The sequence below is a fragment of the Cydia pomonella genome, chromosome 10 (assembly GCF_033807575.1).
Source record: "Cydia pomonella isolate Wapato2018A chromosome 10, ilCydPomo1, whole genome shotgun sequence".
Classification (NCBI taxonomy): domain Eukaryota; kingdom Metazoa; phylum Arthropoda; class Insecta; order Lepidoptera; family Tortricidae; genus Cydia; species Cydia pomonella.
The window spans coordinates 21925270-21952346 of NC_084712.1; the positions used below are offsets into that span (position 1 = coordinate 21925270).

The 27077-nt window shown below is 41.2% G+C and overlaps 3 protein-coding genes across 3 annotated transcripts; all 3 read left to right on the forward strand.

The window, feature by feature from the left end:
* Positions 1–548: 548 nt before the first annotated feature.
* Positions 549–6837, forward strand: LOC133522412 (gastrula zinc finger protein XlCGF46.1-like). Its single transcript, XM_061857744.1, has 8 exons — positions 549–800; positions 869–1301; positions 1499–1765; positions 2445–2643; positions 2936–3025; positions 3572–3718; positions 5005–5197; positions 6152–6837. Exons 1-7 carry the CDS (start codon positions 678–680, stop codon positions 5141–5143), a joined length of 1398 nt encoding a protein of 465 aa, XP_061713728.1. The 5' UTR covers positions 549–677; the 3' UTR covers positions 5144–5197; positions 6152–6837.
* A 117-nt stretch (positions 6838–6954) lies between these two features.
* On the forward strand, positions 6955–26519 carry LOC133522413 (zinc finger protein ZFP2-like). The gene is made up of 10 exons (XM_061857745.1): positions 6955–7601; positions 7670–8081; positions 8351–8488; positions 8976–9174; positions 9631–9720; positions 20622–20839; positions 22875–23073; positions 23877–23966; positions 24503–24649; positions 25041–26519. The coding sequence occupies exons 1-10, from the start codon at positions 7485–7487 to the stop codon at positions 25198–25200; spliced, it is 1770 nt and encodes a 589-aa protein (XP_061713729.1). The 5' UTR covers positions 6955–7484; the 3' UTR covers positions 25201–26519.
* LOC133522414 (uncharacterized) lies at positions 12279–15771 on the forward strand. Its single transcript, XM_061857746.1, has 2 exons — positions 12279–12871; positions 15086–15771. Exons 1-2 carry the CDS (start codon positions 12290–12292, stop codon positions 15554–15556), a joined length of 1053 nt encoding a protein of 350 aa, XP_061713730.1. The 5' UTR covers positions 12279–12289; the 3' UTR covers positions 15557–15771.
* Positions 26520–27077: the final 558 nt, after the last annotated feature.

The following is a 27077-nucleotide window of genomic DNA, read 5'->3' on the forward strand; positions in this document are numbered from 1 at the left end:
CTCGGTCTCGGCAAGAATCTCGGCCTATTTTGGCCGAGAGCCGAGACCGAGATCTCGGCTCGATTTTTGGCCGATAATACCGATGCCGAGACCGAGATCTCGGTCGGACCTTAGTAATAACGTGGTTCATATGAAACATTGACTATTTTTGGCAATTAGAGACAAAGTATTTTTTACATTTCAAATATTGTTAAGGATGTGCTGATCAAATAAATATACTCAGATGCACCCACTTTATCCGTAAAACAAGGCCGCTAATTTAAAAAATGTAGGTGGGTGAGCTGATTTTCTCTTGATGAAAATTTGAATTTCGCGCCTTTTTCTACTCACAAAATGGGAGTGGCTATTTACCCACACATTTGGGTATTTATCGTAACAGATTGATTTGTAAATGATTGATTTGTTTGATAAATGATTTATCTATCTATCTATCTTGTGCAACTGCACTGGACCAGCCTTGCTCTACTCTTAAAACGATGCGTATACCTTACGCAAGTGCACATCGTGCGCATTTTACTTTGCTCCGCGTGCAATTACCAAATAACGAAACGCAAGTGTCAAAATTGACACGTCAATATATGTGTGTTGTTGATATTACTCTGTAATCGAAAATAGTTAATAGATTCCATTATTAAAACGTTTTTCTTATTAAATACGTACAACTCAAGGCCATTATAATGAATACTTGCAGAACGTGTCTGAAAACTCCAGCCAATAAAGATATTTCAGACCTGGAAAAGGGCACAAAAGATGATAACATAAAGTACATCGACATTATGTTGTTTTGTTTAGATATAAAGGTAAATTTTCATCTTTGAGCTTTTGTGAAGACTGAAAGCACTCGTTAGATGATTTTCTCGAATTGCAGGTTACGGAAGACTCCAAAATAACAACAAATCTATGTAACAACTGCTTTAGAAAAATCATATCGTTTTACAAATTTAAGGCCCTATCTCAGAAGAATGATGCTTATTTGAAATCTCTACATCCTGATTTACGGTTAGTGGACCGAAAATTAACTGTGTATGTGGATGAATATGGAGTTAAACATGAGAATCCATTAGAAACTGATGACTATGGTCCAAGTTTAGTTGAATGTAATGCTGATATTAAAGTAGAAGTAAATGTTAAGAAGGAAAACACATTCGAATTAGAAGTTGAGGAACTTAAGGGAGAAGAAACTGTTGGGGATGCTAACTATGGAGATATTGGGCCATTTGAAGATGTAGTGCCTCATGAAGAGCCACTGAGTGTTGTACAAAATATTAATCATGAACATTTTAGCAGGACAAAAGAAAAAGGTAAAACTATGGTTTAAGGAGGCCACCGATTACCAGTTCGCCGGATGATATCAGTGGTCTGCTTTTGCGAATAACTGATAGGCCAACATCATCTGGCAAACTGATAATCAGAGGGCCCTTTTGTAGTTTATTCTTCATAAACAATAAGAATAGTACTAATGTGTACATGTTTATAAATTATTTTCTTAATTTTATAGCCTCGAATCGTAAAAGACAGAATGGCACAAACAAAAAAGTGAAACTATGTAAAGGTACAAATGTACAAGAGAGACAAATATGTGAGGAGTGTGGCATGTCTGTGCTGGACCTGCAGGCGCATTCCATCAGCCACCAGCCCAAGGAGGAGCGCCGGATGCTGCAGTGCAAGGCCTGTCCCAAGATGTTTGTCACTAAGGGGGGGCGGCACAGACATTACAAGATTGCTCATTTAGGACTTAAATCTAAGTGTGATATTTGTAACAAAGGTTTGTTGACACTTTATAATTCAATGATTCATGGTTAGTTTCACTTTTTAATTCTATAATTTGATAGATGGAGTTTTAAAATGGTTTCTTGTCCAGAGCATGTAGTCATGCTTAGTGTAGGGTTTCACAGTTACGCTGCCTTGAATGGGGGCTAAGCAAAAGGGAGTACTTCATAGTGTCTGAGTATGCCTTTTTACTACGAAGGAAAAACTTTTAGGGATAACTCACAAATGGCTCATTTTCATTGAATGTATTTATAATAAGTTCAACTTTGACAATTGTTATTTATTTTTTGGACCATTTTTCAGAAAATAGTTGTTGAAAACCCATATTTGTTTTGAAAGATCTATACAATGACAACATAAATTTTTGATTGGTTCCTTCATTGTAAAATATAACAAGAAAATAGTGTATACGTTTTTTTCTATCCTCTGGCCTTTCTTCTTCTTCCTTAGTGAGTATGCGCCTACTGTTGGGCATACACCTCTCCAAATGTCCTCCAAGCAGTACTTGTTGAACGAGGCCTCCAGGCTCCACGCTAGGCCTTTACATCCTTTGGCATTTACTCTATTGTAATGTAAAAAATCCTGCCTGGCATTATAGTGTAGCGGGAATTCCACTATATAATTAATGTAGAAAATGGTGTTGTTTTTAAAAAATAATATTCACCCTATTTCAGAGGTAATAAGCCTGTCAATACACAAACTACAGATGCACAACCGCTCCGCTCTGCCATTTTGTTGCGTGACGTGCGCGCGCCGCTTCGTGTCGCAGCAGGCGCTGGACATGCACATGATCATCCATACTAGGGACCTGGCCTTTGAGTGCGATGTCTGCCATAAGAAGTTCCGCTCTAAGGGACATGTCTCAAGACATATGTGCGTGATAATGTTTTTATTTTTATTTTTCAAGTTCTTGTAAAATACCCACAGAATACTTCTGATTACTTTCCCATCACTGTCTAATCACCCGACGTCGCAGGCGACACGTGCTGTGGGACAACGTTCCTGCCTGCCTGCGACGTCGGGTGAAGTGTTGCGACGTTGCCAAACTTCGCTCGACATGTTTGGCGACATCTCTGGCTTTATTAGGCCTAATTTTATTTATTTTTTACTACATATACATAGGTGTTTAGTTTATAATAGCCAGTGAAATCTTTGTTTGTTTTAGACGGCAGGTCCATGTAAAAGAAAAAAATCATCAATGTGAAATATGTTCCAAGGCTTTCTTTGACAAAAATATGCTACAAGAGCATTTAGGGTAAGTTATGATTTCTTTACTTAGTTTCTATCATTATTTTTAAGTTCTCTTTGTCCCTGGAGTGAAACGCTTAACAGGTTTTAAAAAGAAGCTATATCATCTCTACTAATATTTCAAAAGCTGAAGTAACTCTGAATGTCTGTCTGTTACTTTTTAAAATGAAATTTAGTTAAAACATACAGTTTTATCGATCATCATCCGGCATCGCTTCATGGTACGAAGCGTTTCGCTTCAACATTCCTTATGCGAACTGCCAAGGAGTGGAATGCCCTGCTCGAGTCTGTGTTTCCGCATGAGTATAATCTGGATCTCTTCAAGTCTAGAGTAAATAGGTATCTCATAGGTTAGTGTGACCGCATCATCCCTTACCATCGGATGAGATAGTGCTCAAACGCCTGCCTATCCTCCATTAAAAAAAACATACTACGCAGACAAAGTAGTCAGAAGCTAGTTATAAATAAACTTTATAAGACTTGATTTAGTCCAATCACATTCGTGCAATCTCAACCTTCTGTAACGTCATTTAAAGTTCCCTTTCGCCCGCAGTTCTCACACGACGGAGCGTCCGTTCCAGTGCAGCGAGTGCGGCATGTCGTTCTCGACGAAGACCACGCTCAGGAAACACCGCATCGTGCACAGCGACGTGAAGAAGTACCACTGCGAGTATTGCGACATGAGCTTCAAGACGAACAGGTAACATGGCCGCCATTTTGAACTTTGTGATTAGTCGACCGGTTGTGTTAAATTCAAATATCCGTTTTGGTCCATCCTGGATTCGACAAAAATTTACGCGATTTTTTAAGGCAAAAACTATCTCTACTTTGTCCTTCTGCTATATAGGTAATTTGGTGTTGATCATTGATTATCGGTCCTGGGTGAGTTTCATCTGGAATTTGGGCTTCTTGTTTTTCATCTTTGAGATGAAAATCTCCTATGTAAATGGCGCTTAAGATGCCGTAGATTCAGAGAGCGGAGTTTTTTTAAATTCGTACCGCTTTTTAGATAACAATACGGTTGGCAAAAATGTAATAAGCAATTTTGAGGATTTTCTCTAAGGACTTCAACAATTGGAATCCTGATTTTTTGACTTTCGCTCAATAGAAAAAAAACACGAACACAGGTCTAAAACGCACTTTAAAAATATGCACAAGCAAGTAGGAATGCACAAAATGCGCATTTCGAGGGAACTCAGCAATTACTTTTTTTCTTTTTAGGGTTCCGTAGCCAAATGGCAAAAAACGGAACCCGTATAGATTCGTCATGTTTTAAAACTTACATTAATTACTTAAATTAAAATTCAAAAACATCATATGTAACGCCTGATTCTATTAATTGGTGAATTACCATTTCTGTTTTGGTGGGGTTTACTGATAGGTCAAATTCTCTACACCAGCGTTTTACGATCCGAAGAGCTGACTGGGTGAGGTCGCACACTGTACATGATATCCGCGGTCCCGAGCACACACATGCATCTCGCCCACGCTTACGGTCAGTGAGAGTGAGAGAAGAACACTGACCTACGGGGCTTTAACCACTCGCTTCCCACCAGTGCAGTAACTGAGGACCTACCGCGGACACTGAAGTTTGCAAATCGAGCATCTCTTTTACTCCAATTAAGGCGTTGTTAGAGTGACTGAGAAGACGCCCGCATGTAGGCCTTCTGATCAGACAAGTCAAATTCAATTCTAAATTTAAACTTTCAAGGACATTTATAGGCGGGCAAATTTAGGCCTCAATATAAGGACCGTGCGCATTGCAGGGTCTGCCATCTTGTGGCCTGATTCACGCCATAGCGAGTGCTGCCATCTACCGTTCTCGTGCGTTTTCTTGTGCATAGTAGGTTCTGCCATTTTGTAGGTTACATTGGAAGCATATACTTCACATTTACACCTCGCGCCAAAAATCTGACGTCTTCTGTGCTGCCCCCTACAGTTCATGTACGCTCCCTAAAGAGAAGTAATGGAATTAAAATGTTGCAGTTACCTAAAGTCGCATATGATCAAGCACACGAAGGAGAAGCGCTACCCGTGCCAGTACTGCGACAAACGCTTCGGCCGCTCCGACTACCGCCGCCGCCACGAGCTCACTGCGCACCAGAAACATCTGACGGCCGGCTGAACACCTTATCTTCATAGTAATACGGTTCAATATCAAGCAGCTCGTTGGATGCAGGTGCAGTAATAAGTTTGTTTTGGAAGCTCATTTTGTAAACCTTATAAGCTTAGGAATAGAGTTCAAAATTGGGCAGCCGCTTAAATTCGCCGCCGGCACGAGCCAACTGCGCACCAGAAACATCTGACGGGCGGTTGAACACCTTATGTTCATAGCAATACGGTTCAAAATTTGATAGCTAGTCGGATACAGGTGCAGTAATAAGTTTTTTAGCCATTTGTTATACACGCCATGGGCCTCTACACAACTCACTGATAATTGCATGCGATTTGTGTTACATTGTGGCATTAATAGATCGATCGATCGCATGCGATTTGTTGCATGATCTGTAGAGGCTCTGAACTAGTAAGTTTGCATTAAGTTTTTATAATCCACTTGAAACGTGCAAATACAGCGATGTCTTTGTAGATATGATATGTACCTATAAACCATGTCATTCAATAAGACGCGTGCCTTCACTCATATTGTCAAGTTATTGAAGGTTAGCTTTGACAAATCTGCGCGTCATCGTGGATACACAGTTAATTAAATTCTGAAAAGGCGAATATACCGGGTGTTGCCTATAACAGGGGCAATAAATTAAACTGTAGGCTGTACTCCTCCAACTGACCAACATTTGTACAGCGACTTAAAAAATATGTTTAGATTTTTATTACACTTTAAAGTTTATTCTACGACGCAATGTATTGCGAATTTTATCATGTTTAAAGCAGGACAAGTAACGTCAATTACAACGATGATGGCTGTACGCTGAAGACAGTATTTATTTTGTATGAAAAATAAGAAATCTTAGACTTCATCATTTTTAAAAGTTATTGAACAAAAGTACAATATATTCGTTTGAAGAGTACAGTATATGTTTTAATTATTTTCTCTTGTTGCAGGATACCCAGTATGAGAATAATAAATAACCTGAGAAAAAATTATTACAATAATTTATTTGTATGATTTCAGATAAATACATCTATTTCGCACCTGATTTTATGGACACCAATGAAAATGCAGTACCAATGAGGATGTACAGACCAATCTAAAAATTCTGATTGGAGATGTTGCGTGGAAGAGGCACTAACATGTGCAATAAAATTAAAATTAAATTATTATCTTGTACATAACTAAATATATTTATTGTCTATGATTCACACTGTTTTCTTGTTTGGAACTTTTCGGCGCACAGTGGCAATTTTGAAGCAATCTCCTGCTCAACCTATATTTGTAATATTTAGATTGGGACCTATAGTTTGGCAAACCCAATTTATCTGAAAAAATAAAAAAAATAAAAATAACTTTATTTAGCTACATGATGGCTCACAACTGCTTACAAGTAATAAATGATACAAGGTGAACTTACTATTGTAAATAATTTGTACAAAAGTTTTAAGGTAAATGCAATGAAACATTGAGTAAGCGTCATCTGATCCCCGTACTAGTAAAAACTGTACCACGGTCAAAATATGTTCTTATTAAGAGTAAAAAAATAATTAAATAACAACTCAATATACTCTTCTTTGTTTTTAAGACAAGATAAAACAATTTTATAATTTTACTCATCCCAATTCCCGAAAATATGGAACAAATTCTGGTCGTTTACTTTAACAATAGTTAATGGGACATTCACGAAGAAAAAAATTGGGATGAGTAAAATTATAAAATCGTCTTGTCTTGTTTAAAAACGAAGAAGAGTATATTGGGTTATTATTCAATTATTTTTGTACTCTTAATAAAAACATATTATTACAAGCAAACCCTTGAGTGATCACTAGTATATAGAACTAGCATCGATAGTTGAGTTTATCGATATAGGAACTCCATAATTGTCAAACAATTTCGCCCCACGTATTCCTGTCTGATCATCATCATCATATACTAACAGCCTTACTTATGAAAAGCCTATATCTCTTTCTAATACACGATGTTTGGAGTGCATAATACACGATGCAAGGAACAGAGGCCCTACCGCGAACCACGTTCAACGTGTTGCCTCTCTGTCACACTTACGTACGAATTTACAAGTGCAACAGAGAGGCAACACGTCGAACGTGGTTCGCGGTAGGCCCTCTGAAGCTACCAAGTATCGTGTGAAGTACCCAACAACCATTGATTTGTTCGAAAATAAGAATAACGAAACGCAACTGCTTGGTGCTACCGTTCTAACTGTCAGTGTCAAATTAGATTGTTGTCATAGCAGAAAGTAGGCTTATTGTGATTAAGAACAGTTACAATATTTTATCCCGTGTTTGCTTTTTCTGTTTTAAAACGTGATATTGGAGTCTACTATCATTTTATAATGAATACCTGTAGAACGTGTCTCAAAACTCCGGCTAACAAGGATATTTCAGGCCTCCAAAAGAGTGTAAAAGATGACAGTATAACGGATATCATGGTATTTTGTTTGGATATAAAGGTAAAAATTAGTGTTAGACCTGTAATAAGGGCGTATTACAATCTTTACATTATTTACTTTAACTTCAGGTTTCAGAAGACTCCAAAATAACTACGAAACTATGCAACTGTTGCTATAGAAAAATCATATCGTTTTACAAGTTTAAGGCTCTGTCTTTAAAAAATGATGCATATCTTCAATCTCTGAACCCACTTGAGCAGCCTGCAGACCTAAAATTAACTGTGTACGTGGATGAAAACGGAATTAAGCACGAAAATTTAGTGGAATCTGAAGATTTTGGCCCATGTGTAATAGAATATGGTGCTAGAGTAATTAAAGAAGAAATAGATGTCAAGGAAAACAGACTGGGAGATTCAGAAATAATAGATAATATTAAGGAAGAATATACATTTGAAGATCACATATTTGAATCAGATGAAGAGCCACTGAGTGTGGTACAAAAACTTAAATATGAAAATGTGGAGGATGATACCAAAGAAGGTGAGTGTAAAGAGAGGCTGAAAACAACAATATGTTGTGTAAAGACATGAAACTGGTAGCACTACATGGCCGCAACCTGTTAGGTGTGTAAGCCATAAAAATGTGGGGCAGCATCATCTGTTTTCCATACAGATTAACTGTGTCATTAAGCTTATAACTATAGTATAGTATAGTATAGTAGTAGCTTATAACTGTAGTTAGTAGTATGTGAGTATAGTTGAGGGGTGAAAATTACCCTGCATTGAAAATCTACATACTTGTTTTTACAGTTGCAGAACAAAACAGCGAGCAGCCGCGGTTTAAATGTAAAGAATGTCCAAAGCAGTTCCACTCCGCCGGAGGGCGGAAGAAGCATTACAGGACCAAGCATTTAGGGAAAAAGTCCAAGTGTGACATTTGTGATAAAGGTAATTTGTAATCACTCTTTATGTGCCCATCTTTAACTGACTTTGAAATAATGAAAGAGAATGTTTTAGAATGTGACATTATGTCCATGGCCACAAAGAGTCTGCAGTGACCGTGACATAATGTCACATTGGAAATGTCAGGCCAAATAAAAAATGTAAATGTTTAATTTGTGTCATCCACGTACAATGGCATACAGATTTGTCTAATCTAACCTCTAATAACATGACAATATGAATCAAGAATGTGTGTACTTTCTTACGTTGTGTAAAACCTTATAACACTTTGTGTAATCATGTCGCGGGCAAAATAAGTCATTTTTAATTTGTATTTCAAGGCACGAGCCATTGTGAAAGACACAATCTATCCGCAATTAAGTCCTGAATCAGTTTTATACATTAAACTTTGCTTAGTTTGGGGATTTGTGTAAGACTGTCCCAAAAATATCTATTTTCTATATGATAATCATAACAATTGTATTAATTTTAGAGGTGGTATGCCTGTCAGTGCACAAGCTTCGCATCCACAACCCGTCCGGCATGCGGTTCACCTGCTCAGTTTGTGAGCGCCGCTTTGTGTCACAGGCTGTGTTGGACCTGCACATGCTGTCCCATACCAAAGACTACCGGTTTCAGTGCGCTGTTTGTCAGAAAAAGTTTAGCTGTAGAGGGTTTCTCTCAAAACATATGTAAGTTACAAATTAATTTCTTATAGTACAGTGGCCAGGGGGCCTCAAACATTATTCTATGTGACGACAAGTGGTATTGTTGTGTTCAGTAGAGTTTCAAGAGTACCAAATGAAGACTTGTCACTTTCTAAGAGTGTGGGATGGATAACTGACGTCACAAAGATGGTAGACCCGGGCTTGAAATATTTTACAATTAGTTGGTAAGTTTCATAGGACACCTGATTTATAAAAATCTGATAAGAACTTGCACTAATGGAACACAAGATACCAGGATTGGCCGCCCCTCTATTTCTTTAATATATGTTTTTTTTTCATTACTAAAAGGTAAGCATTTGACCACAATCTCACCTGATGGAAAGTGCCGATGCAGTCTAGGAAAAAAACAAAATTGAATTGAGGTTCCTTAAAGTGTATGAATAATTGAGTTAATGTATGAATTCTGCCCTTTCTTTGTAGGCGGCAGGTGCATATAAAGGAAAGGAACCATAAATGTGAACATTGCCCAAAGGCTTTCTTTGGCAAAGATAAACTTCAAGAACATATGAGGTAAACTATATTTTGGTACTTTCGTAATTATTACTTATTTTGCGCATGTAACTCCTCTGGAGTTGCAGGTGTACATAGGCTACGGAGACTGCTTACCATCAGGCGGGCCGTATGCTTGTTTGCCACCGACGTAGTATAAAAAAAAAAACTTATATTTTAAGTCATAGACTGTTTTTATGTTCAATTAAACTTGTTTGATCCTTTCGCATTTTCTCAAGGTTAGCTGGAAGAGATCCCTTTTAGGGATAAGTTCGCCTTTGTACATATCTTTTTTTTTGTCTGTTTTATGTTAACCTGTTTATTTGCGATAAAGTGGCATACATACATACATACATGAAGTCATTTCAATTTGTTAAATTAAAAATATAGCGTGTGACAGAGACGACACGCCTACGCGTTCGTTGGAAGTAGTTGGCACTCCAACTTTGCGCCTTCCCAATAGAACTAATCGAGGTCGACCTCCGGCTCGGTTCCTGACAGGTTAAGCCGCAGGTCAATTTGTGCTGGTCGCTTGCGGGAACACATGTTTTAGTATTGCGCGGACGCCAACAGCGCTGCGCGCAGTTAGTCCGGTAGCAGGTGCCGATGGGGATAAACGTGTGCGCGTACTCGACCCCACGACCGATCGATTTTGTAATCACTTTTTGTGTTTTTATAGTACGGTGTTCGTTTATTAAAATAAACTTTTTTTCTAACTTCAGTGCCGTTCTTTGTTACTTATTTCCTACACCCGCTATATTCTGGCCGCCCAACGTCTTTGGGTCTGGAAAGTTCGAACGCGCGTTCACCAAGAGTACCTACCGGTCGTGATTTGTCTGGATTTTCAAGAAAATGCCTCTCACACGTCGGCGTCGTGGTGGTAGACTCTCGTTGGGTTCACACGGGAGCACCGAGTCAGTCAACGAGAACATCACAATGAACCAGGAAGCCTTAACGACGATGTTGACCACCTTGCAACAAACTCAGAACGAGTTTTGTCAGCAACTGCTTCGCGAGGTGAGGTCTTCAACTCCGTCACAGGCCGACGCCACGGCGGCTGCCATCGCTGCTGCTGCTACATTCGCTTCAGTTAATGGTAACTTTGCACAATGTACGGCTCGTTACAGCGGCAGCAAAGAAGAGCATCTAGAAAGTTTCGTTGATAACATTGAAAGTTACAAGTCATGCTTGCATATTACGGACGAAAATGCTGTTCGCGGTTTGTCACTGCTACTCACGAAAGACGCAGGAGTTTGGTGGCAAGGTGTAAAATCACAAGTAAGGACGTGGGCAGATGCGCTCGATAAGCTACAAAGTGCTTTCGGCGAGCGCCGCCCTCCTTTTGTTATATACACAGAGCTTTTCTCGTTAGTTCAAGGCGAACAAAACACAGAAATATTTGTGTCCAAAGCCAGAGCGTTATTAGCTAAATTGCCACGGGAAGACCTAAGTGAGCGAGTGCAAATAGACATGGTGTTCGGGCTTTTAGACCGCCGAATAAGAAAACGGTTAAAAAGAGACAACATAGATACTTTTGATACATTGTTGAAACATTGTCAAAGTATTGAAGATTCACGCAAAGAAAATCATATACCCGTTGCGGCGAAAAAAATCGAACGATCGTCAAAGTTCCACGGCAGAGAGCGTTTCGCCGAATAGCGCAAGGTCGCGCGCCAGCGGTGCGAGCGGCGTTGCTAGGCAAAGTGCCGCCGCCGCCGAAGATACCTACGCTTCAACGTCGCGTGCGCCGTCTTCTTCCGATCAACCTGACGTCAAGCCTCGTCGTTTGTATTGCGTTTATTGCCGTCGCGGCGGGCACAGTAAAGATAACTGTGAAAGATTAAATAAAAGTGAAAAAAGTGATAAGTGCGTAGAAAATAAGGTCGTTGAAAAAGTTAAGTGTTACGGTTGCGGTGCCCCTAATGTTATTCGGTCTAAGTGTCCTAGTTGTAACTCTAACTCGGGGGTGTCGTTTTATTCGCTCGACGTAGTATCCTGTCACGTCGACGACGCCGCTAACCCGCGCTCGCGCGGGTCGAGCGGACACGACTCGTCGCAACCTGCGTCACCGCCGCCCGACGCCGCGAAGGCCCGTGTATGGCGCGGCGAAAGTCCCGCCGTACGGCCTTGCGAAAGTGCTGCGCGTGCTCACGAGTGCTTGCGAGAGCGCGGTACCTACGCCGCCGGTCACGGAGCAGCGGCGCGCACTCCGGGCGATGCGGTCATGCAAGGGATATGCGCCGCGCCGACCGCTAACCCTTCGCCTGCGCACTGTGGAGGAAGTAACCCTACGCATCCTGTGGGTGATTTTAGGTACGCACAAACATTGTTTTGTAATAATGATAATCAGACGCTGTCTTGTAATAATGATAGTCAAACTTTATTTTGTAACAATGTAAGTCAAGTTGGTGTTGATAAAATCAATGTTTGTCAGGTAAATGTCAAAGCTTCTCCCCGCCCTCTTATGGTTATAAATATTCTCGGGGCGAGTGGCTCTGCACTTGTTGATCCTGCGGCTAAGGCTAGTGTCGCTGGTCACACGTTGTACGCTTTCCTGCGAAGTAAAGGACACTCGTTAGTGTCGTCAACAATGAGTGTTAGGTTGGCAGACGGTGTTAGTAGGGATATGACTGTACTAACCGCGGAGGTGGAGGTGACACTGAAACACAAGACAAGAAAAACTAGTTTTGTGATTTTTCCTGATGCCGTCGGTAACGAGAACGAGTCTCTCTTAGGAATAGATTTCCTTAAGAACTTCGATTTAGTCGTTGATTTTCGCGATGATCTCTGGTATTTCGCTGAAAATAGTAAGCAAAAGTATGAGTTACAGTTCGAAAGCGTGTCACCTCCCACTCTGTGTGTTGCTGCTTTAGAGGTGCTTCGGGAGAACGAGGCTACGTTGCTGAACGCACAACAACGCGAGTTGCTTGCCCAGTTGCTCACTGGGAACAGGGATCTGTTTGAGCCAGGGGGAGGGCCAACTCCTTTTGCTGAGCACAGGATCGACACGGGTGACCATGCACCTATCGCGGTGCCGCCTTATCGTGTCACACCTGCCAAGAAGGAGGTGATGCGAGCGGAAATAGAGAAGATGCTGGCGGACGATATAATAGAAGAGTGCGAGTCCCCATGGGGCTCCCCAGCTCTTTTGGTCCCCAAGGCTAATGGCAAGGTACGTTTTTGTGTGGACTATCGCAAGCTTAATGCTATTACCAAGACGGATTTTTATCCAATGCCTTTGATCGACGAGCTTGTACAGTCAACGAAAAGGAACTGTTATATGAGTACGCTCGATATGCGCAGTGGATTTTGGCAGGTGTCTGTTCGGCCGGAAGACCGCGATAAGACAGCTTTTGTCTCTCCTTTTGGTACGTACCGCTTTAAGCGTATGCCGTTCGGGTTGAAAAATTCGCCGTCCACCTTTCAGCGGCTTATAGACAGGCTGCGCTCAGGCTCTTCTCTCCAACACGTGACCTTGCTCGCTTATCAAGATGACCTGCTGGTCATTTCTGAAGGTTTCAACCAGCACCTTGCGGATCTCCGTGCTGTTTTCGAAAGGCTACGTATGTTTGGTCTGCGCGCTAATCGTGAGAAGTGTGTATTTGCGCGTGAAAAGGTAAAATACCTTGGTCATGTCATCTCGCAAGACGGTATTTCGCCGGATGATGACAAAGTCCGTGCTGTCTTGGACATGAAGGCCCCTTCGACGCTGCGCCACTTACGGACATTCTTGCAAACCTGCTCTTGGTTCCGTAAGTTTATTCCTAGTTTCTCTGCTGTTGCCGAACCATTGACCCGCCTGACAAAGAAAAACCAGGTATGGATGTGGGGTCCGGAACAGGTAAAAGCTTTTGAGGAGTTAAAAAAGCGGTTGACTACAGCTCCTGTCCTTATCCAGGCTGATTATCAGAGGCCGTTTATTCTAAGAACAGACTCGAGCAACTACGCGCTCGGTGGCGTTTTGCTTCAAGGAGAAGGTAAAGATGAACGTCCCATCGAGTACGCCAGTCGTCTGCTCACGCCAGCTGAAAGAAACTACAGCACTACAGAACGCGAGGCTCTTGCGGTCGTGTGGGCTGTAGAGCGGTTCAGAGGATATATTGAAGGGCATCCTGTCGTGATAGGGAGCGACCACCAGCCGTTAAAGTGGCTTCTTACCTTAAAGTCACCTTCAGGTAGGTTAGTTCGGTGGGCATTAAAACTACAGGCCTTCAACGTCCGGTTCGAGTACACTCCGGGTAAAGCGAATGTAGTCGCCGATACTCTCAGCCGTCCTGCCTGTGGAGAGGAAAGTAAGGATCAGTGTGGTATATGTGCGGTCGTCGTGGACTTACCTGCTCGCAGCCCTACAGACCTGCGTCGTGCTCAGCTTGATGACCCGGATCTGGAAAAGATAATAGTAGAGTTAGAGAGTACGTCAGACGATGCTGCTGTTGGAGCAAGGCGTTGGTCTGAAAGAGGATATTTTATGCAGCAAGGCGTCTTGTACAGGTACAATCCCGACGTGGATAGCGAAGAGCCGCAGCTAGTGGTTCCTGTTTCGCTTCATCTTGACATCTTGAAGGAATGCCATGATTCTCCGTTGTCAGGGCACCAAGGGGTTGAGAGGACCTTTCATAAGATCTCGCAACGTTTTTTCTTCCCAGGTATGCGTCGTATCATCGCTGAATACATAAAAAGTATTGTATCTTGTCAGCGATACAAAGCGTCTAATGAAAAGCCCTCTGGTCTTCTACAAACTCCTGTTCTTAGTCAACGCAACGAGGTCGTAGCTATTGATCTGTTTGGTCCTTTACCAGAAGGAGAAAAAGGAGAGCGCTGGATTTTCTTAGTGGAAGATACCGCCACACGTTGGGTGGAACTATATGCATTGCAAGAAGCTACATCCGAAGCTTGCGCGCGTACTCTTGTAGAAGAGTACTTTCTCAGGTACGGTTTCCCTCGCAGGATAGTCTCAGACAACGGTGTACAGTTTGTAGGAGCCGTTATGCAACAGTGCATGTACATCCTAGGAGTCAAACAAAGCCTCCTTCCGCTGTACCATCCTGAAGCGAATCCCGCCGAGCGCAAAAATCGCGATTTGAAGACTCAGCTTGGGCAGCTGGTTGGGAACGACCACACAACATGGCCAACGAAACTGGGTGTGATCCGGTTTGCCATGAATAGTGCCGTGTGTCAAGCGACTGGTGCTTCTCCGGCGTACCTCATGTTTGCAAGGCAGATGAGGTCTCCTATAGAGGTTAGTTATGACTTAAGAGCCGTCCTTGATAAGGAAAACTTTGTTCCCCAGATTACGCCGTATCTTCGCTCGTTTATTAGTTCTCTGTCAGCAGTACGAGACCGGGTAGAAGCTCAGCAAGACAGGCGTAAGGAACACGCTGACAAGTCTCGTCAGCCAGGTGATGTATTTGACGTCGGGGACAGTGTCCTCATTAAGTCACACGTTCTGAGCAACGCATCAAAGAACGTCTCAGCCAAGTTCGTGCCAAAAAGAGATGGCCCTTACCTGGTTGTTAAGAAGGTTAGTCCGACAACTTACCTAGTCGCTGATCCTAAGTCACCCGGTGAGGTTCTGGGCAAGTATCACTCCTCTCAGCTGGTTCGTTATAATAGTAGGGATGACGTCCTTCCTTCTCCCGTAGTGCCTAAACGAAATAGAGGTCGTCCACGTAACCGAGACCAGAGTGTTGTGCGAGTCCATGGACGTGGGCGTCTTCATGAACTCGAGGGGGAGTCTATAGCGTGTGACAGAGACGACACGCCTACGCGTTCGTTGGAAGTAGTTGGCACTCCAACTTTGCGCCTTCCCAATAGAACTAATCGAGGTCGACCTCCGGCTCGGTTCCTGACAGGTTAAGCCGCAGGTCAATTTGTGCTGGTCGCTTGCGGGAACACATGTTTTAGTATTGCGCGGACGCCAACAGCGCTGCGCGCAGTTAGTCCGGTAGCAGGTGCCGATGGGGATAAACGTGTGCGCGTACTCGACCCCACGACCGATCGATTTTGTAATCACTTTTTGTGTTTTTATAGTACGGTGTTCGTTTATTAAAATAAACTTTTTTTCTAACTTCAGTGCCGTTCTTTGTTACTTATTTCCTACACCCGCTATAAAAATGATTATGAGATCCACATAACATGCAGTGTAATAACAGCTTAAGTAGCTGTTAGACGGCGGCGATAAGAGAGTTTTTGTTGGACAATTATACCACAGATTATATAATAGTTCTTACTTATCTCTCAAAGAAAACGCAAATACCTACCGTTTTGATACCTACAAAAAAAATACAATGGCATGACCTTCAATGCGCCGCACCGCGCGCACCGGCGCAACGATAGGGTTGCCGACGCTTAGAAATGATTTTACAAATAAGTACCTACATACTTAAACTATAGATTCTATAGAATATATCTACCTACTTAAGTAGGTACAAATAAAAGTTTTAATGGTCAAACTAGCATTAGGACTTGCCTTTAGCTGTATGAAAGGGTAGCGTAAAATAACTATGAGGTAGTAACAAGATAAGTAAGTAGGTAAGTAAATATTCTTTTCACCACACCAACTGGTAAAGGCCCTCTTGATTGTTCAAAAACGAATGAGAAAGTTGCATTTTATCCACATGTGGGCAAAGTAATTACTAATTAGATACAAATTTTGAGTTGTTTCCTTATGTTAGCTAGTAGAATTGACTTTTAAATGATGATTTTGAATGATAATTTTATTATTACATTCATTTGGATTTGATTTAATTTGAATATTTTGGTATTTCATAGTTAATAGTTTCTTCGCGTTGGTGTGGTGAAAAATTTTGTGTTTCACTCGGAGGCAAAGTTTGTTTAACCGTCGTGCCTTGAAACCTTCTCAACACTCAAGATTACATTTCTCGACTCGCTATGCTCGTGGTTCAATTTTGGAATCTTTCGCTTGCTCGGGTATCAATATTAGCACGAACGGTTAAACAACTTTGCCCCCTTGTAAAACAAATACCTAACTATTATTGACATTATTGTGTACCATATAGTTATAAAATGCAAAGGTGTCCCTTTTCAATGCTGCCGTATTAGATATTTTTGATAAACATGCACCAGTGCGTACCGTGCGGGTCAGGCGTCCCCCGTCACCTTGGATTACCGAAGGCGTTCGTACGGCCATGAGGAGAAGGGACCGAGCCTTTAGACTTTATAAGCACCGCCGTACCGAGGACAACTGGATTTTGTTTAAAAAAGCTCGTAACCGGTGTAATCAGATGGTGCGTGCAGCGAAGCGTCGTTTCATTCACCACAATGTCTCCTCTTCCTCTATGGCCGATGTTTGGAAGTTCCTTAAATCACTGGGGCTGGGTAAGCAAGGTGCTGGATGCGATGGCACTGCTTTTTCACTTAACGAACTCAATAGGCACTTTGCATCTGCTCTGTCCGTTAACGATCGCATTAAGGCAACAACTCTTTCAATTATTTCGTCCCTTCCCTCCTCTTCCCTGTCTGTTTTCTTCTCTTTCAACCCAACCTCTCAAACTGATGTAAAAGACATTGTTCGGGCCATCAAATCTAAAGCCGTTGGTTGTGATGATGTGAGTCGTCACATGATAGTCGCAATTCTTGATTGTGTGCTTCCTGTGATAACTCACATCATCAACTTTTCTTTGGCAAATGGCGAATTCCCTGAGCTCTGGCGGAAAGCATTTGTTATTCCTCTTCCCAAAATTAGTAATCCTACCTTGCCTAGTAATTTCAGACCCATCTGTATCCTCCCTTTTCTATCGAAGATCGCTGAAGCCACGGCTCACAGACAACTCTCTGACTTTATACACTCTAATAAACTGTTGAGCCCGTTTCAGTCTGGTTTTCGACCTGGCCACAGTACTTGTACTGCTCTCATTAAGGTAACTGATGACATCAGACGTGGCATGGAGGATCAATTGGTCACAGTACTCATTTTGATTGATTTCTCAAACGCTTTTAACACTGTTGATCATGACATTCTCCTTGCTCTTCTCAACCATCTAAATGTCTCATCTACAGCCCTTAGATGGTTTTCTGCTTACCTTGGGGGCCGCAAGCAAGCAGTCCGAGTTGATCGGGCTTTGTCGGACTGGTGCGATCTGGCTACTGGCGTACCTCAAGGTGGTATTCTCTCCCCGCTTCTCTTCTCCACTTTTATTAACTTCATCACCGCCGAACTTTGCTGCGCATACCATCTTTACGCCGATGATTTACAGCTCTACGACCAGTGTAAAGTAACGGATATGTTAGACGCTACGGAAAAGCTAAACAGGGACCTCGCTCATATTCAGCAGTGGTCAGAAAAGTTTGGCCTATTTGTAAATCCCGCCAAATGTCAGGCCGTTATTATCGGTAGCTCTCGTCAGCTGGCCAAGTTGGATCTGGATACGATTAGGCCGGTGTGTTTCAATGGCACTCCTATACCTTTTAGCCCGTCTGTAAAGGATTTAGGTGTGCACTTGGATTGTACTTTGAGCTGGAGACCGCAGGTTGCCGAAATCAGTCGGAAGGTTACGGGCACCCTTCACGCTCTTAACAAACTCAGACACTTTTTGCCAGTCAAAACTAAAACTTTATTAGTTAACACCTTAATCCTACCCATTATCGACTATGGTGATGTATGCTATCCTGACTTAAATGAAGAGCTACTTGACAAGTTGGACCGTCTTCTTAATAATTGTATCCGCTTTATCTTCTGTCTCCGGAAATATGATCATGTGTCCTCGTTTCGTTCCCAGTTGGGCTGGCTCCCTATTCGTCAACGGCGTAATATTCGTATGCTCTGCACTCTCTATTCCATTCTCAATGATCCACACTCCCCTGAATACCTTAAGTACTTCTTTCACTTTTATGGTGCTTCTCGTGACCGTCAATTTCGCTCTACTGGCAATCTCTCTCTTTCTATCCCCACTCATAGAACAAGCTTCATGTCTAACTCTTACGCCATTCAGGCAGCACGTCTCTGGAACGGTCTTCCCCCTAACATTAGAAAAGCTCCCAACAAGTTTGCTTTCAAAAAATCTTTGCGTGATTTATTTGCTGGCAGTTTAAAGATCAATTAAGTATCAGTCTCACGAATCGGTTATGTATATTATGTATATATATGTATATATATATTTATTTATTTATGTAATGTATGTATGTGTCTTTATGTATTTAAGTAGTTTATAATTAATTTATGTGTATTAGGACTCTAATTCTTTCAATAACAATTTCTTTTAGTTTTAAACGCACCGCCTACAATCTTTTCTGCTTTGCCCTAAGGTTGACTGGTAGAGAATGCCTCATGGCATTAAGTTCGCCTTTTGTACATTAAGTTTGTCTTTTGTGCAATAAAGTTTTAAATAAATAAAAAAATAAAAAACACCGAAAGCGAAATACAAGCTTATGACATCTTACTCTTACCTAAGAACAGGCGGTCTTATCGCTAGAAATCTCTTCCAGATAACCAAGACAAAAGTTGCAATAAGTAATTATAATATTCCGTTTATGCGTTTTATTCCAACGAGTGACTGCGAAACATTTTAAAAGGTCCTATCTCCGTGCAGTAACCGCAGTGTTTACGCCGTTTTGTAAACCACACAATGAACCCAGCAAAAATTTATTGTAAAACTTCGTTTAAAGGTTAAAACTAGATAGAGATTTATGTTACACAATATTATAGAAAACATAAATCCATACCATCTCATTGAACTGGCTTTATGTCAAACTCGACTGTGTGCAGGCGGCGCGCCATTGGAACGCACTTCCCCTTAATATAAAAAATGCCCCAAATAAATTTGCGTTTAAGAAATCGGTACGGTCTTTCTTTGCTAGTAGTATGAAGGATTCCTAGTTTCTATTATTTAGTTTATATAATTTATATATGTATATAAATATATATTGTATGTATTATTTGTTTTATGTATATATGTATTTTGTTGTGCTATTTTGTTAATAGTACCTAGTAATAGCTAATAGCACCGCCCACAAACTCTCTGCTTTACCTTAAGGTTGACTGGTAGAGAATGCCTTTTGGCATTAAGTCCGCCTTTTGTACGATAAGTTTTGTTTTGTGCAATAAAGTTTAAATAACTAAATAGACGTACATCGTAATTAAAAACAATAACAATAGGTGCACTTATATTGAGAAAGTCTACTTAATACTTTTCCTATCTATCGGAAGAGCAAAAACGATATTTTTATTAGTTTTGTTTTTTTTTCATCCATCTACACTACAATCTGTGTTATATGTTCGTGACGAAGATATTTCTTTCGCATACGTTTTGGCATATTCGAGCGCGCAGCGACGCGGCGTGCGTACGTGAGCGCGTGTGACAGCCAACTGGCTTGCTTTTGTACCGTGAACGGAACGAGATTCGTACGTATAAAACCGAGCTCGCGCGGAAAGTTCCATAGGCATGATTATACTTTGTGTTTTGTCGTACAAAAGTAAGCATACAATTTTAATTGACTTTTGAAACCATCAATCCCCGTCGAGATAATTTTACAAGCTTGTGTACTACTATGTAACTAGCAATGTATCTATGTTCTTAATGTATGAAATTAAACCCCCATTCCATAACTCCATTGAGCTGAAACTTCACAAACATTTGTAAGTTGGGTGACAATGCAAAATTATGGTATCATCGATCTGATTTTATGACCCAGGGGGTGGCCATAGGATATTATTAAGCATATTTGTAAGTTTAATTTATTTCAATAATAATTTAATATAATTATTAGAGTAAGGCGTACTAACACTGTATGGACCAAGGTCTGAAATAAACGATTTTTATTTTATTTTCTCTCTCGGAGCTCTGTGATAAAACAACGCAATCGAATTGTGTTTAGGTTTGTTAGAATTGCCTCGATTATAAGTTGCCTGTTGAAAGAAAAGTGCAGTCAACGATAATAGCTTGTATCAAAATTTCGAGTTACAGGACACACACAAATGAGAAAGATCATCAAATTTGCGAGGAATGCGGCATGTCGGTGGTCAACCTCAAGATGCACGCGCTCCGCCACCAGCCCAAGGACGAGCGGCGCCGGCTGCAGTGCAAGGCGTGTCCCAAGATGTTCTACTCCATCGGCGGGCGCAAGAAGCACTACAGGACCACGCATCTGGGCAAGAAGTACAAGTGTGACATTTGTCATAAAGGTAGGTTGAGTCCTTGATGTCATCATCATCATATCAGCCTTTTATCGCCCACTGCTGAACATATCCTCGTAAGGCCCAAGGTCCTACCTATAGGACTTATTCAGTTCGATGAAATTTAAATCATATTCAATTAGGACAGAGTTGCATTTGTTTTGTTTCGTGCAATTTTCAAACAAAATAAAATCTACTGTATTCCGTGCACTATAGGTTCAAATTCCAGTGGCAAATTTTGGATTTTTCATTTCTATGGCTGGGCCTTAAGAGGCTAGGCATCTCTTCGAGTACGCCACTTATCCCGGTCCTGAGCCAATCTCATCCAGAAGTGACCCGCAATCTTCCGAATGTCGTCCACCCTACGAGCCAACGAACGACAGGCACTCCTTTCGTCTGTTCGTTTCGTCGTCCCTTGATATGAGATATGAAATTATTTTGAGGACTTGCCCTAAGTTGTTTTACTATATCAATGAAGGCAGGAAGCCCAGTTAAATGTGTAATATTGGTAATAAAGTAAGTAAGTAAGTAAATATTCTTTATTGCACCAACAATTATACATTTTACATACATGTAAAACTACAAATGATTAAATGATAAAGGTTAGGTGACATAAGAGATATTGCTGATTTTTCTTTAAACTGGTAATTTTCCGGACAAAATATACATCCTCCGTCCGCATCGCTCATGAGTTTAAAAGGAAGGGAAGAGGCACTTTTAAGGGAAACACAAACTCCTAACTATCCTCTGAATCTTTAGGTATTTAAATAAAACTAAACAATTTCTAAATTTTCGGGTAATTGCAAGTGTTGCAACATTTATTGATTAACCAACCAAATATATTAATATAACTGCCGGGATCTGTGACTGAACGACCTGACTTTAACCTACATTATTTGATCATGTAATGTTCTCATCTACCGTCAACTGACTCTTACCATTTGAGGGTAGATTTTGTTTACTTGTATTTGAATACTTAAAGATACAGAATATATAGTGGACCTGCTCGGGTGCCAAGAGTACCTCAACACCAGTATAATCACCAACTCAAGTTAAGACACCCACCATGTACCTAAGATGGCTAGTTCTAAAAGTATCCGGAGGCAGTCTTAAAAAAATGGACTTCTCACTGGCAGTCAAAGACTGATAGATCTGTTAGTAGCCTACTAGCCTTATCTTACTCGGTTTGAAAGGGTTCAGCCTGCCAGGACAAGAATAGTGCCAGAATGCAGACAAGGTTCGGCAGTGCCGCACTTTTTGAACATATTTGTGGCCGAGTCGATTCGCCTGTAGGCCTAGCACAAGAGAGACGCGCCAGTATCTCGCCCGCGAGATGGACTACTCGTCTTTCTCTCTTTCTAGATATTGCCCTGTGCTAGCCCTATAGCCCTGCGATTGTGACGTCGAGTCGCAAATTGTGCAACACGGAGTACAGTCCAGGAGTACCCGCTCAGATCATACCCTGGAAGCCCCGAAGACCTGTTCTCCCTCATTTCTAAAGTATCTCAATGCTTTGGGGACCTTGGACATCGATTCGTGACATACCTTATGTTTTTCGATTTATTTGTGATTTTTTTATGCCATACGATTATAAGACTTAATAAGCTTATAGCTAGATAGCTTATAGCTTTAATAAGCAGTAGTAGTATTAGTAAAACACTTTATTCTACAAAAAGAAACGTAAAACAGGAAAGGACACACATCATTTGTACAAAGGCGAACTTATCCCTTTCAAGGATCTCTTCCAGTTAACCTTGAGCAATTGAGGAAACCTCGTGGAAGCCTCGTGGTCACGAATTTTAGTGCTAGACAGTCTAGTAATCCTTTTCGTAGATTTCGCTAGCTGCATCTCTAAAACTTAAGTATAAAATGATTAGGGATTTTATCCACATTGCGATTAGACTTCGGGAGCTTAGTTGTTAGCCCTAAAGCTACAAGTTCAATCCTCGTCACAACGGTTATAATTATACAGTTTTCCTCGATTAAAATGTTATCATTTTATCAGCAGTTTCCCGATTATAACTAAGAGTTAATCTTGTTCCAGAGGTGGTCTCTCTATCAGTGCACAAGCTGCGCATGCACGCCCCGGACGAGCTCCCGCACGCCTGCCCGGAGTGCGGGCGCCGCTGCGTGTCGCAGTCCGTGCTCGAACAACACATGCTCACACACACGAGGGACTACCAACACGAGTGCGAAACGTGCCTCAAGAAGTTCAGCTCTAAAACATTTCTGACGAGGCATCAGTAAGTAGAAGCAAGCACTTTTATAATTTTAACTTGGCTATGTCTAGTCTCGCAGTCCGTGCTCGACGCACACATGCTCACACACACGAGGGACTACCAACACGAGTGCCAAACGTGCCTCAAGAAGTTCAGCTCTAAAACATTTCTGACGAGGCATCAGTAAGTAGAAGCAAGCACATTTATGATTGTAACTTGGCTATGACTAGTCTCGCAGTCCGTGCTCGAACAACACATGCTCACACACACGAGGGACTACCATCACGAGTGCGAAACGTGCCTCAAGAAGTTCAGCTCTAAAACATTTCTGAGGAGGCATCAGTAAGTGGAAGCAAGCACATTTATGATTGTAACTTGGCTATGACTAGTCTCGTAGTCCGTGCTCGAACAACACATGCTCACACACACAAGGACTTCCAACACGAGTGCGGGACTTGTCTCAAGAAGTTTATGTTATAAATGGGAAAGTAACGTCGGTCTGTCTGTTCCCTCTTCACACTTAAGCCGTTGAACTGATTTAGATGAAATTTAGTATGAAGATAGTTTAAAATCCGGGAAAGGACATAGGGTAGTTTCTATCATAATCACCATCACAGTCACTCGTCACTGTGTCATCATCATTCCACGCAGACGAAGTCGGAGGCATTAGTTGGTATGTTATACATTTACTGATGCAAAATTAATGTATAATCTTTAGTTATTTCAAAATTAGAATCAGTGAGAGGTAGTCCATTAATGGTACCATTGGTGGTGGTAATTTTTTGTCATACGGATATGGTTTAAGTGTTTGATGACTTTATTTTCAGACGACAGGTGCATGAAAGAGAACGGAGCCATCAGTGTGAGTTTTGTTCTAAGGCTTACTTCAGCAAAAATAAACTACAAGAACATTTAAGGTAAGCATCAAGGCAGGTAGATTTTCCATTTAACGCATTCACTGCCAGGGGGCGTGGCCTAGGAACAAACTTGTATGACGGTGAACGCATATATGCGTCGGTGGCAGTGAATGCGTTAATTTGCAAAAAGTTTGGACCTCGTAGAGTAGTAGTACGAGTAACAGCACTTTATTCACTGTACATTCAACTATAAAGTCAATATTATTTGACAGAGTTTTACAAATTATGAAAAATTTCATACATTGACCCACCATTTTCTATCTCTGTCGCACGCTCATAGGTAATTATGTTGTTATCCCGCTCGCACAGTGGCATTGACCGCCGGTGTTATTGGCGAAACAGCAATATAATTATGCGCGTGCGAAAGAGATAGGTACAAGCGGGTCAATGTTTGAAATTCTTTGTACTTCGCGTCCTCACTTTAGCCAACATTATCTATTATGATAAAAAGTGTGTAAAAAATGTGTATGTGATTAAAGAGTTAGGTATATATGCCTAAATAAAGGTTGAATCTAATTGCCTCATATCACCGTCAGGTCGCACACGAACGAACGGCCGTTCACCTGCAACGAATGTGGCCTCTCGTTCACAACGAAACAGGCGCTCACAAGACACATGCTCACGCACAGCGACGTTAAGAACTACCCCTGCGAGCTGTGCAGCATGAGCTTCAAGGTGCCCGGGTAGGTCGCCAGGGAAGGGTAGCGCACACTACTGTTCACGTCGCGAGGAGGCACGTCTACACTAGCCGGTTTGTGCGTGAGGAAATTGCCTCACGCGTATGCTCGCTCTGTGTGGACCCTCCTATTGATTATTAATGAATATTTGTAATATAAATTGACTAAATTGTGTATAATATCTAATTTGTAACTGTGATTTTTATTTGAATTTAATTAAATTTGTATTTTTAATGTGTATATGGACTCTGAAATATATGTATTTTTTTTTTTACCGTCAGTTGCACAATTACCTAATTTAATCAGTTTCCTCCCACGTGTATAGATCAATTTTACTCTCTTCAGACATCGGATCCATATAAAGAAGCTTCTAGGTCATAATAGTGCATTATTGCAGGAACTTGAGGGCCCACATGGTCAGCCACACGAAGGAGAAGCGCTACCCGTGCGCGTTCTGCGGCGCGCGCTTCGGCCGCTCCGACCACCGCAACCGGCACCAGCTCACCGCGCACAAGAAACACGGACAGACTGAACCAGACATAAAGCCGGATTGCTGATAGTTAAAATAGGCCCAAAACTGGGATTTAATATGGACAAATATAACAGAGTATTTCTTTACAGCCGGTTCAGCACACGCGCGGCTAGATAATCTTGTCGCGGGCACGAGAACATACAGATCGGCGCGACACGTTACTTTATAGCACAACTCACGCCGGAGAATTAAGAGACAAACTTGTGGCAGGGTAAAAGAGGCAGTTAGCAACCTGAAAACATTGCTAGGCTTCGTAGAGGAGCTGGGACCTCGTTTCATGCAAAATAAATGGTTGTCGACTTGCGGAAAATGCCCAGAAACACTAACTGTGCCAGGGGGAGGAAACTAGAGCGTTCGGGCGTTCTCGGCTCCGTTCGGCTCATCATTGTTCCGAGCAATTATTAGGGTTGGCAAAAATTGACATCCCTTGGTGTGCACAACCTCAGATAATTACATGAATTTTGACAACCCTAAATAGCCGAAAGGGATTTCCATGCATTAGAAAGGGACAACATGATTCGGCCCTGAATCGCTGTCAAACTTCGGTTTTGTAGGAAGTTTCCTTTATGTACGGTAGTACTATTATTCATTCTGTACTTGTGGTCAAGAGTCACTGCCAGAAAGGGACAACATCGGTTTTGAATTGTAATCCGTGGAACAAGGTTGTACTCGTATACAATATGCCTTCCTCTACGGAGCTTTCAATGGATGGTTCGACCCTACTGGCTAGAACCTTTTATTGTGGCACCAATTTCGGAATCGCGAAAAACACATTTTGGCTGATCGGATGTCGATTGGAGAGATTTTTGCGATTACTCAGTTCCGAAAAGTAGCTCAGTTTGTTTTGTAGCTCAGTTGTGGAGTGCATTCAAACTGTTCAAAGCCCCGTAGTGGACGGCACGCTGTAGATACTAGTTATAAAATGATACATACAAGCCATTTTTATAAAACGTTTTAATATCATGTTAAAATATTAACTAATTTTAATAAATAAATAAGTTATTACAAAATGAATTACCCTAGCGTTTTGTTTCTTATCCCATTTTCATCCCTTCCCTTCCTTCGTCAATAAAACCTGCAAAATGGTTTCCGTTTTTTACGATTTTGACTTCAGATCCTCGTTCATAAATTTACATTACGACGAAATTCAAGATATCGACCATTTTTACAATTTTTCTTTCGAATTCCTACTAAGAAGCCTTTCGAATCCTCAAATATCAATTTTCATCATGTTTTGAATAAAAACTAAGAAATTCCAGATGGCGGCCGTTTCTTACAATTTTTACTAAAATCCTCAGATATCAATTTTCATCATGATTAGAGCAGAAATTAAGAAATATCAGATGGCGGCCGCTTTTTATACAAGTTTGACTTCGGATTCCTAGGAGCCTTACGGATCCTCAGATATTAATTTTTATCATGATTAGAGCAAAAATTAAAAAAAATTCAAGACAGCGGCCGTTTTTTACAATTATGACTTCATATTTCTGTTAAGGAGTCTTGCGAACCCTCGATATACATTTTTTTAATTTTGACTAAGTACAGTACAGATTCATATTAAGCTGCCTTTCAGATTCTCCGTTATCAATGTTTGACATGTCAGACCAATGAATTCAAACAAGGAGAAAATCAAATTGGGCGCAATTTGTCCATTATTGACCCTCTCACTTGAGATCGATTTTCAACTCAATCACGTGATATATTTTATATGCCACCTAAATCACACATTTTCCCGCGTACTCACCACAATGAACCAGACAACAGTCCACCTGTCCTACATTAGGGGGACTATAGCATATACGTATAGCAAGACCCTTTTAAAAAGGTTTAAACCGTTTGAACTTCAAAAAAAATATTGCCCTCAACAATACGTATGCCTAAAAATGATGTCAATTAAATGAG